The sequence below is a fragment of the Elaeis guineensis genome, chromosome 2 (assembly GCF_000442705.2).
Source record: "Elaeis guineensis isolate ETL-2024a chromosome 2, EG11, whole genome shotgun sequence".
NCBI classification, from domain to species: Eukaryota; Viridiplantae; Streptophyta; class Magnoliopsida; order Arecales; family Arecaceae; genus Elaeis; species Elaeis guineensis.
In genome coordinates, this window is record NC_025994.2 from 85926590 (window position 1) to 85945670 (window position 19081).

General features: G+C 32.8%; 1 protein-coding gene across 1 annotated transcript; it reads left to right on the top strand.

Moving 5' to 3' along the window:
- Positions 1–17991: 17991 nt before the first annotated feature.
- LOC140855455 (protein PHLOEM PROTEIN 2-LIKE A2-like) lies at positions 17992–18977 on the top strand. The gene is made up of 2 exons (XM_073251340.1): positions 17992–18126; positions 18255–18977. The coding sequence occupies exons 1-2, from the start codon at positions 18079–18081 to the stop codon at positions 18732–18734; spliced, it is 528 nt and encodes a 175-aa protein (XP_073107441.1). The 5' UTR covers positions 17992–18078; the 3' UTR covers positions 18735–18977.
- The last annotated feature ends 104 nt before the right edge of the window (positions 18978–19081 follow it).

The window sequence follows — 19081 nt, forward strand, 5'->3', positions numbered from 1 at the left end:
TAAAACTTTTTCAAAATTACTATTTTACAGCAGAATTATTAATTAATCTCATTAATTAATACTAATTAACCCTACACTAGGATCTAAATATGATACAACAGCATGCGTTTAAATTTGAAATTCAAATTTGAATCAGTAAACGTTTTACAGTACTGTGTTCAGAACACATCACCTTTTGCGGGTAGTCGATCACCACAATCTGATCACCGTCGGGGGGCTCTGATCGTCACGTCGTAGCCACACAAATGTCTGGCCTCTGCGGATCGTCCACACGAAGCTCCCGTCTGATCAGCTCCTACGAATGCTAGTTCGTGATTTCACCCTTTTGATGGCAGATGTTGATCGAACTCCTTCGATCGATGTGTGCCGACTTTTTGGACGCTCCGGATCGTCTACACAATTGTAGAGAGGTTGATGGATCTCTCCTTGAAATTTGGTGGACTCACGACACTCGTGGCACACCAATCTCACTTCCCGAACCCTAGGTAGAAACCCTAGGATACACACCAAAAACCCTGCGCCCGATTTTCTCTCTTTTCTTTCTTTTTCTCTCGGAAGGTTTTGGACCTTCACCTTGCGCAGAAGCCTTCCTCACGCCCCAAAGTTTCTCTCCTAATTTGTCTACGCACGTCCCACCTTTCTCCTCTTTTTAAAACAACATCGAACGTGTCTTATCCGCGTGAGAGGATAAAGACAAGAGGTTACACATTTGAATTCAAATCAAATTTGAATTCAAACGAAAACCAACTTATCCCTATCCTTTTGGACGTGAGAAGAGAAGGGGCGTGGGTCTTTGTGCATGGAAAAAGTTTCACGAGAAACCTTTTCTCGTGTAAGTAATGTGGCACACAAAATGGATAAGGATGAAAGGGCAAGTGATAAGTTATCCATTCAAATTCAAACATGCTTTGAATTTGAATGGCTAACTAATTATTTTATCCATCCATATGGCGCACAAATGAGGACGTGGGAAGGGTTTTGCGTGAGAAAAATTTCACGAGAAGTTTCTTCTCGTGAATTCAAATGGGTGCAAGAAAGTTGGGTGTCGCAGGGAATTTAAAACAAGATGGTTTGATTCAAATTGAGCCAACCTAGTTTAAAATAGGTTAAGCACAATTAGATCAGATTAAACCTAATATAATTAGGCTTAATTAGGCTCAATAAAATCCTAATCAAATCAGGAATTAATTAAACCTAATCCCTGATCAAATCAGGGACTAAACCACCTTAGCGATTAGGTCAACATTTAATCTAATCGGGTCAATCCAAACTGAATCCAATTCAATTGGACTTGATCCAAAAATAATTACTCAATCAAATTGAGTTAATTAGTGATTAAATCACTAATTAAACCTCTCATAAATATTGAGTCCAAATCCGATGGGCAATCAGGCATCAGAGACCATCGATATGAAACCCTGATCAAAGAGTTCAAATTTCAAATTCAAAATTCGAAATTCAAAATTTTGACCCTGGTACCCAAAATGTGTGAAACTCATGATTAGAGAATCCTAATTCTCAATCATAGAGTCTCAGATAGATAAGACTCATAATCAGCCATCAGATCAGAAAGGAACCTCTAATGTGTGTGATCCCGCAGGTTCGAACCTAAGCCGGTAGCACAGGAACCAATTCCTGTACTAATCGAAGTGACCATCTAGCAATGGTACCCGACGATCGGATAGGTCGAATAATCGCAATCGCAACATTCAGAACCTACGTGAATATAGTTACCGTATAATTCATCCCTTTTGACCCCTGTGTTTAGGATGACTCAGGATTAAACTGTCAACCCTGATGATATCATCCGAATCGTGCTCAACTCAATTAGTCCTATGACTCCTCATTAGGACTACCTTGGCCAAGATTTTGCTAAATTGAAACACGATTGTACACAGTTCCTAAACTGGAGTGGTCAATCTCATCTTGACACACGCACCGACAAGTCAAGTACTTGACTACACCCAGCAACCTTCCGTCACTGAATTAGAAATTCAGGTAGTCCAGTGCCTAAGTGCAGTGAGTTGCTTGCAAGTCACCGTGACGGTCTCAGGTCGGAGGGACATTTATACCCATATCCCATCGGAGCAAATCTTGACAGCAGAAATAGCTCCGGAGTTGGTCACGTTCAGTGCAGATGTACCATTACATCTCACCTGTATGCCATACCAGTGTCTCCATACTCTTTGGTTATGAGGACAACCAACCCATATGGCACACAACGACCTATGCTCGATAAACGTTGTCATCCTTGGTAACAACGTATCATTTGGTCGCGAACATGTTTAAGGACTAAGCGACAAATCCTCCTTTGTCGAGTCTAAATAGTCCTAAGGACTTCACCACAACACAGGAGTTCATTAGAAGATGAAACATTTGTGATGAAAAAATACCAAAATAATTTTTATTTATTTATAATTCATGTACTAATACAAAAGGAGCACAACCGTCAACAGGCTGACGATTGGCTTTGGGACACTATTCCCAACAGAAACTTCTCATAAATTTTTTTCTCACGCCAAGCCCTTTCCACGCCCCACTTTAATGTGCCAAATGAATGGATAAGGATGATTGGTTGGCCATTCAAATTCAAAATAAAGTTTGAATTTGAATGGGCAATCAATCTTTGCACCTTACCCCTTTTTTTACGCCCCGTTTATTACATGAGAAAAAATTTCTCATGAAATCTCTCCATGCACAATTTAAGCCATGCCTCATGCCTTTAGTGGATAAGGGATGAGTTGGTGTCCATTTGAATTCAAAATTTGATTTGAATTCAAATATACAATTACTCATCTTTATCCTTTCTTTTGGATAAGACGTTTGACGTTATTATAAAAGGAGGAGAAGAGTGGGGCGTGTAAGAAGAAGAAAATTTTTGAAAAAAAATTCTGGGGCATGAGAAGTCTTGTGCATGAGAAGAAAGTCCATATCCTTCCAAGAGAAAAAGAAAGAAAAGAAAAAAAACTGGGTGCAAGATTTTCGGTGAGTTCCCTAGAGTTTTAGCCTGGGGTTCGAAAAGTGAGAAAGTGAGCTACGAGTGTCGTGAGCCCACAAAATCTCAGAAAGATCTTCAACATCTTCTCAAGCATGTCTGTTGACGATCCGGAGCGTCCGAAGAATTGACAGACATCGATCGAAGGAGTTCGATCAGCATCCACCGTCAAAAGGGCTCTACAATGAGCTAGCACTCATGAGGAGTCGATCAGATCGGAAGCTTTGTGTGGACGATCTGTAGAGGCCAGACATACTGTGTGCTGCGTCGCGACGATCAGACTCTCCCGACGATGATCAGATTACGACGATCTACTATCCGTACAAAGGTATTGTGTTCTGAATACATTACAGTAAAGTGTTTACTGTTCGAATTTGAATTTCAAATTTAAATGCATGCATACTATATATCATATTTAGATCCTAGTGTAGGATAAATTTATATTAATTAATTAAATTAATTAATATTTTTTCGCTGTAAAATTATGATTTTGAAAAAATTTAAAATTACCATTTTACCCCGGCACTGAATTTCTCCACAGCTATATCAGTGTCTTCACATTATTTGGTTACGAGGACAACCAACGTATATGGCACACAACGACCTACACTTAATATCACTATCATCTTAGTAATAGCGTATCGTTTGATCGTGAACCAATTTAAAAACTACGAGATAAATCCCCTTTCATCGATCAAAGTAGTCCTAAGGACTTCATCATAATATAGGAGTTCGTTAGAAGATGAAATCTTATGATAAAAAAGGTCAAATAATTTTTATTATTTATCAATTCATATATATTTATAATTAGCATAATTGTTAAATGATTGAATTTAGGATACAATTCCTAATGGTCATTTTTCATATTTCATAAGTGAAAACCCATGAAGGAGGTGGGTTTTGGCATTTTGCATGACATGAAAAATAATGATACTTTTTTTTATCCAAAATATCCTTTAAAGATCTATGGTTAAAATTTTATAAAATATCATATATGATTAGGATGAAATACTGAATAGTAATCGATAAAATATTATTTTAATATTTTAATATTTATTATATTTTAATATTTATATTAATATAATATTTATATTAATATTAATATAATATTTATATTAATATATTAATATTTATATTAATATGATATTATATATAATATTATATTTGTTAAGATACTAAAAAATTATTATATTAAAATACTAATATTGTATTAACATAATATAATATATTAGTATTATATTAATATAATAAATTATTATGATCTAATATTATATTGTAATATATTAATATTATTTTTATATTAATATAAATATAATATTATTATTTATATAAAGTTTAGGAGAAAAATATATAGTTTTATATCTATATTAAGGGTATAATAGGTATTCTATATAGGGGTTCCAAAAAAATAGGTACTCAATCAAACATAAGTCACTCTTCAATAAGTCACTTTTTCATGCTCAACCAAATATACCAAAATTCTATTTCTAAAAAATAACTTTTTAGAAAGTAACTTTTTAGAAAGAAAATTTTTTTTCGTGAACCAAACGAGTCCTTATTTATTTATGATGAAATTAGATATACTAGTTCATTATTTTATTAATACTTTTTGATTAGTCGGCTCTATAAGACCTTATTATTACAATGGATTAATATAGTCGGAATTGTCTTAGGTACTAATAGTAGCTTTGAAATAAGATTTTTAATCTACTATGTCCTAATATAGGTGGTCTCTAAATCAATCAATTTGACCTTTGTGATACTCTAGGATATAACAGTTTGTCTAAAAAATCTCCAAGCTATGACAGCAGCATCGAGAAGAAAAAAATATCTAGTGGTTGACTTTATGTCAAGAAAAATCAGCAATCCTATTTGTATCACTGCAATCCTCAACTATCTCAAGATATATATCTAGTGTACAAGAGGGAGAGAGAGACCAAGAGTTTCCTTAATATATCAAAATACCCTTCCAAAAACTGTCTAATGAAATTGATTTGAATTTTGGATGCATCTAATTAACCTCCTTATAGCATAGACAATATTAAGTCTTATTCTATTTGCCACATAGGAGATATTCAATGATTTGAAAGTATTTAATTTAATCAATTGATTTGCCTAAGTTTTTTTTAAGATATATACTAAGATCATAAGTGTGAAAACAAGTTTTGAATTAGAATATCCGAACTTTTAAATTAATTTTTCAATGGAATGAGCAAGGGAGAGAGCTATCCCTTTAGAATATTTGATCAACTTTATCTCTAGGATAACATCAACTTTATCTAAATCTTTCATATCAAAGTTATTTGAAAAAAATTATTTAATTTTAGAAATACTTTTAAGAGAAGTTTTAAACATTAGAATATCATTGGTGTGCAAGCAAAGAATTACAGATTCATTGTCAATTACTTTAGAATAGACATATTTGTCATGACCATTAATGGTGAAACCAAAAGATAGGATCATTTTATCAAACTTTTCATGCTACTATTTAGGCACTTATTTTGGACCGTATAAGGACTTAATGAGTTTACAAACTTTGTTCTTTTGTCCCTTTATAATAAATCTTTCAAGCAATTCCATAGAGATCTCTTCATCTAAATCTCTATTTAGGAGCATAATCTTCATACCTATTTGATGAATGATCAATTTATGGATAAAAATAATGGCAAGAAGAGTTATAAAAATTTTTATTATAGCTACAAGAGAATAAGTATCAAAACAAATCTAAGCCCTTTTTCTAGCTATATCCTTTAGCCATTAATCTAGTCCTATACTTTTATTAATCCATCATGTGTAAGTTTCTTACAAAAAATTCATTTGCAATCTAATGGTTTACTACTTGGAAGAAGATAGGTTAGAATTCATATTTGGATTTGAATTATCATAAGTTCTCGAAGTTTATAACTCCTTTCAAATAGGGGCATTTGGTAAAGATATTACTTATGCAAAAGTGAATGGTTCATCTTCAACAAGGTAAGTAAAGGATCCTTCTCCAAGATTCATTTCTTTTCTTATTATACTTCTTCTAGATTCTAAAGGTCTATTATCATAGTTATTAGACCTTTTTCCCTTTTACAATTTACAAAGAACATCTAATTCAAGAAGGTTAGGGTTAGAGGATGGTTCAGATTGAATTGGATTTTAGAATTTAGATTTTAAAATGAAAGATATTTCAAGATAAATAGCATCTCTAACCTTTATAAGAGTATTATCAGACATATCACTTATCTTAAAATTTATTATTAAATATCTATTGGTGCTACTACTTAAGAAATATCTTACAAAGCTTGCATCTATGGTATTAGGACCATTTTCTTCTTTTTTAGCTTAGGTATATCTCCCTTAATTTGGTACTCTCACAATTTAAGATAATATAACTAAAGAATTCGATCTTTTTAGAGTTTAAAAGATATTTTATTGCTATCCTTAAATGGTATCATATTGCATCTGAGCTAATTAACATTGAGTTAGCCATATCAATTAGGGTACAATTTTTCTATTTCATTATATTTTTGGATTGCAAAGAGCTGTAAAAAGGATTTACCTCATGAATGATCTCATCATATTCTTGATAGAGTAAGGCTATTTCATTCGAGGTATAGTTTCCATCTCGATCAGACCTAAATCTTTTAAGAGTCCTTTCAATTTGGATTTCAAGTTTAGCCTTAAAGATTTTGAATCTACTATTTTAGATTTCATCTTAGATTTGATTAGGTATGTATAATAATATTAAAAAAAATCATCGGTGAATGTTATGAGATAATGATTACCTCTCTAATTTGGTAGTTTAGTAGAGTCGCACACATCACTATGAATAAGATTAAGAAAATTTGAACTTTTATAAACTGATTTGAAGGGTTTATCGGTACATTTGGCCTGAACCTATATTTCACATTTAATCTATTTATCCATATGGACTTAAGAATCAAATTTAACTTAGTCATATGATAGATTTGATCAAAGTTCACATGATCAAATTTAATATTCTATTTTATATAATATTAAATATTATATTATATTATCTTTATTATTATATTTATATTATAATTGTGATAATAATAATAATATATTATATTATAATAATATTATTATATTATATGTTATAATGAATTAGATTACATTATATCCAATATAATGTATAATAATATATAATATAAAAAGTATATATTATATCATATCATATCATATTAATATATTATTATACTATTATTATGTTACTATAATAGTTTTATAAGGTTAAAGAGATTTTAGGAATAAAAAAAGATTATTTTTCAGCAGATAGGAAAATTACTTATCCACCTTAATTTTAGGTGGATAAGTTTGTCTTCTCATTTTATGGATAAATGCTATCTATGAAAAAATAATTTTTTCAATCAAAGAAGTATGAGAATATGGATAAATTGATCAATGAAAAAGCTAATTAACTTCTCTATGATATTCATCTTTCAAAGAATGAGCTCTTAAGATGAAAATTTTCTTTTCTGAAGAGATGCAGAAATATGTGTTTTCTCCAAAAACATGTCTTTCCGCCGGATATATCCGAACGGAATGTTAAGCAACCAAACACCATGGCAGTTGGCTAGTGTTGGTTTAAAATAAAATGTTATTTTTTTATTTTGAAAGATCCAACGGGTACTCACTTCATGAAGCACAAATTCTATTTTTATCCACGGCTGCTAAGCATAGAAACGTGACCATTAGGGTGAGCCCAAATTCACCAGTAACTTATTCCTTAGAATTACTTAGACCAAAGTTAGTAGCTAAATCATACATGATCGCATAGGATTAAATAAATATGTTATACTCCACGGACATAGGCTTTTTCTTCCAGCTGCCTCACTGATGATTTTGCCCTTGAACGAGAGTTACATGGTCAAACCCCAACATGATTGTCAATGGGCAAGCTTGGGCCTCGGCCCAAAACTAGGTTGGGATTTAAATCCCGGTCTTGAACTTGGGACAAGTCGTGTCCAACCCCAACCAGGATGTTAGGCCCGGGTAGGGCCGCAAACTAGCAAGCTATTTGCTAGCTAGCTCGAATTTGGTTCGAAATTTGCATTGAAAGTGGCTCACTCCATTAAAATGTGAGCTGAGCTAAAGCTAAACTTAGTTGCTTGAGCTTGATCCAAATTAACTCAAAATATTAATATATAAATAATTTATTAATATTATATTATCAATGTAAATAATTGTTTTTATATTTATTTATTATATATTAATAAAAATTTTGTAAAATATAATGTATTCAAACTATAAAATTAAAATATGATGTCTTAATTATAAGATCAAAAATATAAATAGGATTATAGTTTTAGATTAGATAAATGAAATTCTGGAGTCTTTAAGTTTTTGCTGGATCTCTTAAATAGGTTGCTCGAGGGCCTGAAATAGAATGGTCAGACTCGGGCTTGAATTAATTATTAGACTAGCTAAGCTAGAGGTAGGCGTGTCTTGGCTCTTGATAATTCTTTGTCTATTGTATCCAGCAGAGAAAAAATACATCGCTTAACCAGATTTTATAATGTAGCATAATTAATAAGAGACGGGCATTTAATATTGCTCAGCTTTTTTTTTAAATTTTTTCTAACTAAAATATAATTTTTTATTGAATACTATGACATTTTAGATAACATTATGATGTCCTGTTGCTTTTTTATAGGATGCAACACGATATCATAATATTATTATGATGTCCTGTTAGACTTTTATGATATTCTAATAATTATTTATAAAATACAACAGAATAACATAGAATATAACAGGATGTCATAATATTATTATAACTTTCTGATAGTTTTTGTGACATCCTAATAATTATTTATAGGATGTAACAAGATATTATAGAATGTAATAATTATTTATAAAATGCAACAGAATGTCATAATATTATTATAACATCCTATTAATTTTTATGATATCCTGATAATTGTTTATAGGATGTAATAAGATGCCATAGAATACAATAAGATATTATAATATTATTATAATATCTTATTAGTTTTTATGATTTTGTGATAATTATTTATAGGATACAATAGAATTTTATATTATTGTTATTATGACATCATGCTATTTCTTATGACATCATGATAATTGTTTATAGAATACAACAGATTGTCATAAGAGTAAAATAAAGTAAAAGAGAAAAAAAAATATTTTGATCAAAAAAAATTGATGAAAAAAATTAGATAATATTAAATATTTATTTTTTTATTAATTATACTATATGATTCAATCCGATTGAACGTATATTTTTTTACAATTGAGGCTGGTGGATAAAAAATTTTTCTTGCCTCATTTCCACCTATAGTCCCAAGGCTGACGTGATGGCAATCCGAGCCACTAATTACTGGGCACCAAAATCACAGCCTGGGTCCAATCCGGAATTCATCGGGCTTCCTAAAGTTCAGCTTGGTCACGCCCTCCATCTTGCAATTCCCGCCCAAGCTTTCAGATCGGGTATTTGGATTTCTTGGGCCCGACCAACCCACTGACAGCATCAACTGCAACGGTGATCCGAACTTCGACTTGAAATTGAGGCGGAGGCGAGCCATCAAAGATGCAGTTTGAAATGCTATCAAAATTTTTTTTTACACGTACATTCTTTTAAATATTTAAATTTATATAAATATTTTTTAAAATTAATATTTATATATATATTTTCATAAAATATTTATTTTATAAATATATTCTTTTATTTTTTTATTTTTTTACATATGTACCCATATCATTTAACGCCGTTAAAAAATGAATAGTTTAAAATTTAAATGACTAAAATATGCTTATAGATAGATGTGCAAAAAGAAAATTATAAAGATATATATATAAATTATAATTTTATGAAGATATTTATGTAAATTTGAATGTTTAGAAGGATATTTACGCAAAAAATTTTAATTTAATTTTTATCTATTTCATCTAAATGGATTCAGACTCTCTTACTCTATAATATAGTAATATATTACATAATATCATCATGTCTATTTTGTACAAATATATAAGCTATTCATCTAATTTCATGTTTAGATATTTTTCTTAAAAACATATTATTATACATTAGAGAAAATATGGATGATTACGATCTATTTATTTTGTAAATAAAATAATTTTGATCTATAATTTGATAAAAATATTATTTTATCTATGTAAATTAATAAATTAAATAAATTTATTATTGTAGTTGTTTATGTTAATTTTTCTCTGTTAGAAAAAGGAAAGACTTAACAAATCAAGAGAAGTGTATTTATGTTAATGAATTTTTTGCGTGTATATCCTTTTAAATATTCAAATTTATATAAATATCCTCATAAAATTACTATTTACATATATATATTTATATTTTTTTTTTGCACATCTATCCATAAAGATATTTTAGTCATTTTAATTTTAAACCATTAATTTTTAATGGTGTTAGATGACATAGGTACATATATATAAAAAAATATTTTATAAAGATATACATACAGATATCAATTTTTAAAAAATATTTATATAAATTTAAATATTTAAAAAGATATATATATAAAAAAATTAATTAAAAAAAAATTCAGTTTGAATGCCGGAGCTTGCAAACACAACACAACGCTTCAAATTGGGTTAGCACGCATATTGATGATACAGCAAACAAATTCTGACAGAATCCAAGTATATTGGCTCGATCCAGCCCAAGCCAAGCTGTGCAGCAGCTCAGGCTAACCAGCCCTGCTCTCTTTAAGGCTATCAATCTCTTCGCAAAGGTTTAGATGCTTAAAAATTCGGCCACTCTCTGGTGTTCTTTCCAAAGCATGAAGGTTATTTCTTAATCCCTCGAAACTAGTGTAGCCATAATGAATATTTTATGGCCGATTATCCAAAACATTTCTGAATTTTTGTGATATGAAGGCCCATAGATATAAATCAAGGAGAGGAGCAGCATCTGAGAAGATTGTCATGTGAGATCCAATCGATGAGTTTAACCTGATATCGTTAGTTTTATTTATGATTTTAGTGGTCTTAATGAAGCAATATATCGAGGACAACAAGGAAAAACTATCAACGAGAAAGTTGATCTGTGCGGTAATGAGAAGTTGGGACCCGAGATGATCGGCAATTTAAAACTGAAGTCCAAACAATGTTCTCAGGTCAAAACGATATCACGGTTCAAGAGGTTACGTCTGAAGCTTGCAAGGAGTCCACCAAGATTTTAATCTTACACACATTAGGAGCCTATTAACTAAAAAAAAAATCATATAATTAATATATATATTAATTTTTATTAAAAATAATATTTTTTTTAAAAATAATTATTTATTTATTTTTTAATTATTTATTTATTCTTTAATTTTTAATATGGAAAGAATTATTGAGATTTTTACGCAATCAAAATCATTTTATAAATAATATAAAATAATATTTTTTTACTTATCTTTATTTATATATAAAATTAAATATTTATTGATATTTTTATAATATTTTGATTATATATATTTTTATTTTATTATTTATTATAAAATATTTTATTTAAAAAATTATTAATAAATTATTATTTTATTTTTTCAATATTTGATATCAGACTTTGTCACTGTACATAAAGAATGTTACGTGACATATTCAGCATGATAATTAGCCCCACCATCATTAAGGGTCACCACCAAGTAAAAGAAAAACAGAGATCTTCGGCAATGACAGCATCAACTCAATCATCCATGAGGTAAGGAACATAGTTTTGGACCTAACAACAAAGATTTTCCGCAGCTTATGTGGTAGTTCAAGAAGCCTAGTGAGAGGTTGCCATGAAAACATCCCGTCCTTTACCCCAAAAAAAAAAAAAAAAATCATCCCGTGTAAAAGAAGTTTTGAATTCTTCGTTGATTCCACTTGAAATGATCTAAGAGATGTATTATTTGAGAGTTATGTTACTTTCTATGTAGATTAAGCTCGGATAATTGGTTTTAGTGAGAGATTGCCATGAGAACATAGGAACGCAAAGTTGTTTTGGCAGTGGCCAGGCCAAAAATTGGCACGGTAGATACGGTAGGTTAAGAAGATTATAAAGGCTGAAATGACCACCAAGATGGTCCAGCCCGGAACAACATGTCTACCACTGGGATGTTCGGACGATTTCTCAGCTCAAAATGGCTTAGTTACTTAAAAGTAAAGGCGTTTTTAAATTTCATGAACACTTGTCGTAAAATGCCGTCCGTCTTGATCTAAGTAGTTGACTTGCCCTACTCATAATAAAATATGTAGCTGACTAGCATTCATCTGAACAAGAGATGTTTGGGTAAGGCTTGAAATGAAAAAGTTATGATCCATCTCACAAATGGATCAGATATACGATTCGTCTTGGATTCAAGAAACGAATTTTCTGTTGCTAATAATTTTAATATAATCAATCATCACTTTGTGTCGTTAATGATAATATATGTCATTGTTGATTATTGCCAATGTTTATTATGCCTTTGGGTTGTTATTCACTGATCCATTGGACCAAACAAAAATAAATTCAGGTCGAATCTAGTTTAAGACCTTATTTAATTTGGAATATGAAAGTCTAAATGCAACCAAACTTGCCGATGTCCCTACTTAAAATATCATCAAGCTAATTATTTTGCTAATCAATCCATATTAGAATGCAAAATATTTAATAGACCCACTTGTGAAACATGCACACAATATCCATTCATTGACATATGGCTGCCCCACCATTGTGCCATACTGATCCCTAATATGTAAGACATGAGCACATGACTTACTAATATCCGGAAAAAAGGCATTAAATATAGTATAAAGATGGCAATTATGGCCAAGCCATTGGATACACAATTCGATCCGAATGGGATAAGTTTATCTTATCCAATTAAAATCCGAAGGAGAATATCAATTTTAGGTAAAATATCTGAAATAGATTTGAATTAGATATGGATGATGATATTCTCCTACCTTAAATCTAATCGGATACAATCTTAATCTTAATTTTTTCTCAAAGTTATAATTATTTCATAATGTCTGCACGATGAGTTTCTTATTCGACCCAACTCGATCCAATCTATTTATCTATCCGGCCCAATTCAATCTACAACATTACTCAACCCAACCTGAGAGAGATGCATATGGGACACATGGATGTGAGATTTTTAATTGTGGGACGAGCATATAAGTATTGGCCGACCAAATTTATATTCAACCCATTGCCATCTCCGGTACTAAATGGTTAAGTACCATAGTGATAGGCTATTGTAGTTGAAATTTTCATTAAAATTGTAAGGTTTGCTTGGGTCCCCATATAATTCATCATCAATAGTCCCATTCACCAACAAAGATCCGAATTTGTCGTTTGGCTCGCTTTCTCTCTCGCTAAATCATTTCTACTTTTCTTTGCCTTTTCCCTAATTGCTCATGTTATCACCGGATAAATGAGCCAGCATCCAAACAAGTCCATAAAAATTAGCATGCATATTCATAGTACTTTTTGACCTGCCATGGCACCTTTCAAGGGAGTAGCCTATCTAGAGATCAAATTCTTCATGGTTAGCATCCTTGCCAGTTTCATGCTTATGCAGCGATTAACGCAACCTAAAATGCAGCCCGCACCATAGTTTAGAGAAAGTTATATTAAACAGTTTGGATCCTCCATGTCTTGGGTTGAACCGGAGAGGTCCAGATCTCCCCATCATGGTCATTGGTTGGCCACTTATGTATGGTGCAATGATCTTGATTCATTAGGTCCCATGCCGAAAAGTATGCCTCAAATACCGTAGGAAATCCATCCAGTTACCACCAACATAGGATGGCAACAACGGGGAGATTGGCCCTCTCCAATTCAATTCAATGCTCGAGAGGATCCCATTGTACTATAGAAGGGAGGGCATTATTAGTCTCAAATTGATCGTGAGTCAATAGAGACTCTAGCTTATATAGAAAGGGATCATCTTTTCCAAATGAGGCGCATTTTCAAAAGCAAAACTATAAAGCTCATGGATCAGAGTGAATAATACCTCACATACCGAGTCATGAGCTCTTAACCGCAACAGTTGTGCGTCAAGTAAGGGACCGCCCCTATAACTATAGGACTCCTTCCATCTGTACACCAATCTGTGATAAAAATAAGGAGGAGATTATTTTCCATCCATATACAAAATTTTTCTTAATTGAGAGGCTATATTGTGGTGTAGAAGAGAATATATCATTAGTCCCGTATTAGTTGTGAATCAAAGAGAACTTTAGCTTATATAGAAATGGACCATCCTTTCCATATGAGACACCTTTTGAAGGGTAAAATCATGAGGCCTATGGATCAAAGTGGACAATACCTTATGTGCTGAGTTATAAGCCCTTGACCACAATAGTGGCACCCCAGATAGGAAACCATCCCTGCAATTGTAAGGCTCCTTCCGCTAGTACACCAATCTATGGTAAAAATAAAGAGACCATCTCTCTTCCATACACAAATTTTCTCTTGATTGGAGGAATATATTATGATATAGAAGGAATAACATCATTAGTCCCACGTTGATTGCGAGTCAACAGAGACTCTGACTTATATAAAAGGGGATCATCCTTTCCATATAAGGTACCTTTTGAAGGACAAAATCATGATATTCGTAGATCAGATCAAACAATACCTCACGTACCGAGCCATGAGCTTTTGGCTGCAATTGTGGTGCGCCACGAAGGAAACCAACCCTGCAACTATGGGACTCCTTCCGTCCGTACATCAGTATATGGTAAAAATAAGGAGTACATCTCCTATCCATTCACAGATTTTTTTTTGATTATGGGACTATGTTGTGGTGTAAAAAAAAGAGCATCATTAATTTCATATTGGTTGTGAATTAAAGAGGACTCTAGTTTATATAGAAAGAGACCATTCTTATTACATGAGATGTTTTTTGAATGGCAAAATTATAAAGTTTATGGATCAAACTGGATAATATCTTATGTGTCGAGCCATGAATCTTTAGCCACAATAGATCCAACCTCAATTTGAAAAAGATAAGAGGCATCTACCGATGGAAAGCTGGAATTTTTGCAGCAGCAATTATTCTTTTGAGAAATTTTTTTTGTTTGGTCAACAACACAACTCTGGTGCAGTCCACCCGAGCATTCTTCGAGGCGTCCATGTTGCTTTCTTAGTTGCGTCAACTGAAAAACAACTAACAGGTATCAGATCCTCGATTATTGCTAACTTCACTTCATCAGATTCTCGCTACCATGGAATCCAAGAAAGGTTTGCTTTTGAAGCTACCACTCCACATTTTTGAGTAATTACTGACGATTGTAGTGCAATAATCGAGTCCTGGAGAGAGTCACCTGCCCCTTTGACGTCACACCAATGATTATGAGGAAAAGGGATGCCGTCTTATTCCAGGTTCAGCAGTCTGGGTTAGGTGGTGGCTGTGATCATGTGAGAGGCAGTGGTGATTGTGGATCTCTTATTCTCCAGATGCACTTTCTGCTTTTAGCTGATGAGTTCTTTTTCCCCTCCTTTCGAGCAACAACAAAATTAGTTGAAAAGTTTTTTTATTATTATTAAAAGAAGAAATATATATGCGTGAAGTGCTTTACACAGTGGCAGGTGATGAGATCAACAACTAAACTATGAATCATGGCTTGTCTCAATAATCATACTCTTTTACTCGGCAATCAAAGGTTCTAGATTTGGTTATTAATTGGATTCTCTCACTCAAAATTTAGTAGTGGTAGTATCCTTTCCTTTCTCTCAAAATTAAGCAGCAGCAGCAACAGCACTAGATTAGTAGATGAGGTCTAAAAAAAATTAATTAATAATAGTGGTAGCAGCAACACTAGCAGTAATAGGTATACTTGTAGACGAGGGCTACAGAACTGGTAACTTTGATGAGGCCCACAAACAATGGCAGTACTAAAACCTGATATCGGGTGCGAGCTCCATCCAAGACTTCGATATATTTGATAGAGTTTGTCACATTTACACCCGCTCTATAAATGAGCCAATTATGGACTGCTGTGATTGGCTAATGGGTGTGGGTCGCACCCATTCGTGTGCATGAATGGTTGATCTTCTTTCAGCATTTTACGTATCTTTCAAAGCACAATGTCTGTCTCATATGATCTATGCAGATAGATGGGAAGAAGAAGTTGGAGGGCTTTGAGAGCCGTACAAAATATAATCTAACGGTTGACGTTGACATCGTGAAAGAAGACTAATCATCCTTTCGCGCACAGGATTCAATCCGAACCCTTGGCTAATAGGTTCTCTCTGATCCACGCTTCTACGGATTGTAGAGAATCCCCACTCTTATTTTTTCTGCTTTTAAATTTGTTCTCTCACACTATGTTTATATGATGCTTGCAGGCTGATGTGGCAACTCCTTATTGGACTAACTTTTCACGTCCAAAAGTCACAGGACTCTACAAATTAAGGGCTTGCCCAAGAAGATGCGTGTGCGCAAAGATTTTTTTTTTCAATTCGTAGAGCACCATCACAAGCGTATTGGGTGTGACCAAAAGGCCCACACTTTTATCCTGGTGGGCTCTTTTTGTCGAACAAAAGAATGCTCCTCGGATACATGGGCTGCTTTCCTTCTTTATGTTTTTGACTTTTATCCCCAGAGTAATTCTTTGTGCACCGAGAGCGATGTAATAAGAACGCATCGTCCAATAATATATTAGGGCACGTAGCATATTTAAATGTGATCGATATGTAATATGGCTCAGCTTTTTTTTTTCTTCGAATTTTTAGTGATGAAAATATCTTTCTCTCCATAGAATAAAGAAAGAGCAGTATTATTACTTTCTGATATTTTGTATGACTTTTTATGAATATATATGATATCTTAAATAATATATATAATTTTTTATATTTTTATAATATTCTGAACAATATATATAATTTTTTGATGCCTTGTATGACTTTCTATGAATATATATGACACCTTGAACAATATATAACTCTTCCTAATGCCTTATCTGACTTCCTGTAAATATATATGACATTTTGAATAATATATATAACTTTCTGTGAATATATATGACATCCTAAATAATATATATCACTTTCTAACGCCTTATATAACTTTCTATCAATATATATTATATCCTGAATAATATATATGACTTTCTGATGTCTTATATGACTTCCTATTGGTTATTATAACCAACAGAAAATTATGTAAGACATCAGGAAGTCATATATTAACCAACAAGAAGTCATGTAAGACATCAGGAAGTCATATATATTATTCAGGATATCATATATATTGACAGAAAGTTATATATATTATTTAGGATATCATATACATTGATAGGAAGTCATATAAGACATTAAAAAAGTCATATATGTTATTCAAAATGTCACACATATTCACTAGAAGTCATACATATGTACAAGAAGTCATATAAGGTATTATGAAGTTATATATATTGTTCAAGATATCATATATATTCACAGAAAGTTATATATATTGTTCAAGATATCATATACGTTCATGGAAAGTCATATAAGATATTAGGAAGTCATAAATATTATTTAAGCTGTCATAAATATAATAAAAGTTATATATATGATTTAAGACAACATATATATTCATGAAAAATCATATAAAGTATCAAAAAATAATAATATTGTTATTTCTTTGTTCTACGAAGGAAAAGTTATTTTCGTCACTAAAAATTAGAGAAAGAAAAAGTCGAGTGATATTAAATATTTGTTCCATCATTAAATATGCTATATGCTCTAATATAATTGAGTGGTATACTCTACATCAATTTTATTATACTGCATGCGATGCACAAAGACTTTCACTTTATCCCCATATTCGCTGATCCGTCGTATTCCCTGGGAGCCTGTCTTTACAAGCCCATGAATTGAACACTTATTCTTCTACATGGGCTCTTTCCTTTTCCCTCTTTATTTTATTTGACTCTTATCCCTTATTCGTCGCTGTCGTATTCCTCAAGCACCTCTTTTGACAAGCCCATGCATTTAACACTTATCGAACACGGCATGTATTATTCCATTGATACCAAAAAAAAAAAAAAGCAGTATAAAAATATAGCATGTACAAACAGTTGGAGTGCGGCGGTCTCGTGCTAGAGTTAGCCATTTGCATAGGAGAAAAACAATGGCATCCCCCCATCAGAAAGGTGTTCTTGATAATAACTTCAAAGTGGTCAGTCCCAGCTTTCTCTTAGCTAATATTATTTATTCTTTGTTTATAAATATCATCATCAAATTCAAGTATATAGAACTCAAACTGCTAACACCCTGGAATGAAGCCTGGATGACTGATGCATGCAGAGCACCAAAGATGGGAAGACGGAAGTGATCACGCTCAACACCAAAGCGATCACTATAATATGGGGTGGCGAGAGCTGCGAGGGCCGCTACTGGCGGAGGACCACCATCAACTCCTTTGAGGTCGCCGAGCTCGTGAGCGTCTACTGGCTCGAGGTCGCCGGCAGAGTTCCCCTCAGCAACTTCAGCCCAAGCACCACGTACGCATTCGTCGTTACCCTCAAGCTCAAGCCAGAGGCCTCCGGTTGGGAGAACTCTCCGGTGATATTTAGTCTCAAAATGCCGGGACAGGCCGTCTCGTCAAAACCTGTCAAACTGCATCAATATATGGGATCTGACTGGGTTGATGTTCCTGAAGGAGGGATTCGGTTCACTGTACCCAAGAGCGCCTCTGGGGAGCTAGACTTTGCCATATATGAAATTAAGGGTGATAAGTGGAAGAAAGGTCTGATGATTAAGGAAGTGAAATTTATCAAAGTGTGAACATATATGTACACACACACACATAGGGGGCAATCTTCTTCTTGCACCAGTCTTCTCCTGGATAAAAAATAAGCAGAAGATGCACCTACTTTTGTTTTCGATCATTTGATCTAAAATAGGAGCCAGGTCTCTGCTGCTGAAACTGGTTTGTGTAATAGCAGGCAGACAAAAGGAAGCTGCAGTTGTCTTGCCGTATTGGACTAAACTACTGTATAAAGATAGATAAAATACATTTGTAGATTATATTCCGGTCTCCAGAAGTGGACTTGTTCCTGACTGCAATTAAGCATTAATCCACGCATGGGGTTCGGGGGGCCTGGGGAAAATTATTATCATAGGCATCAGGA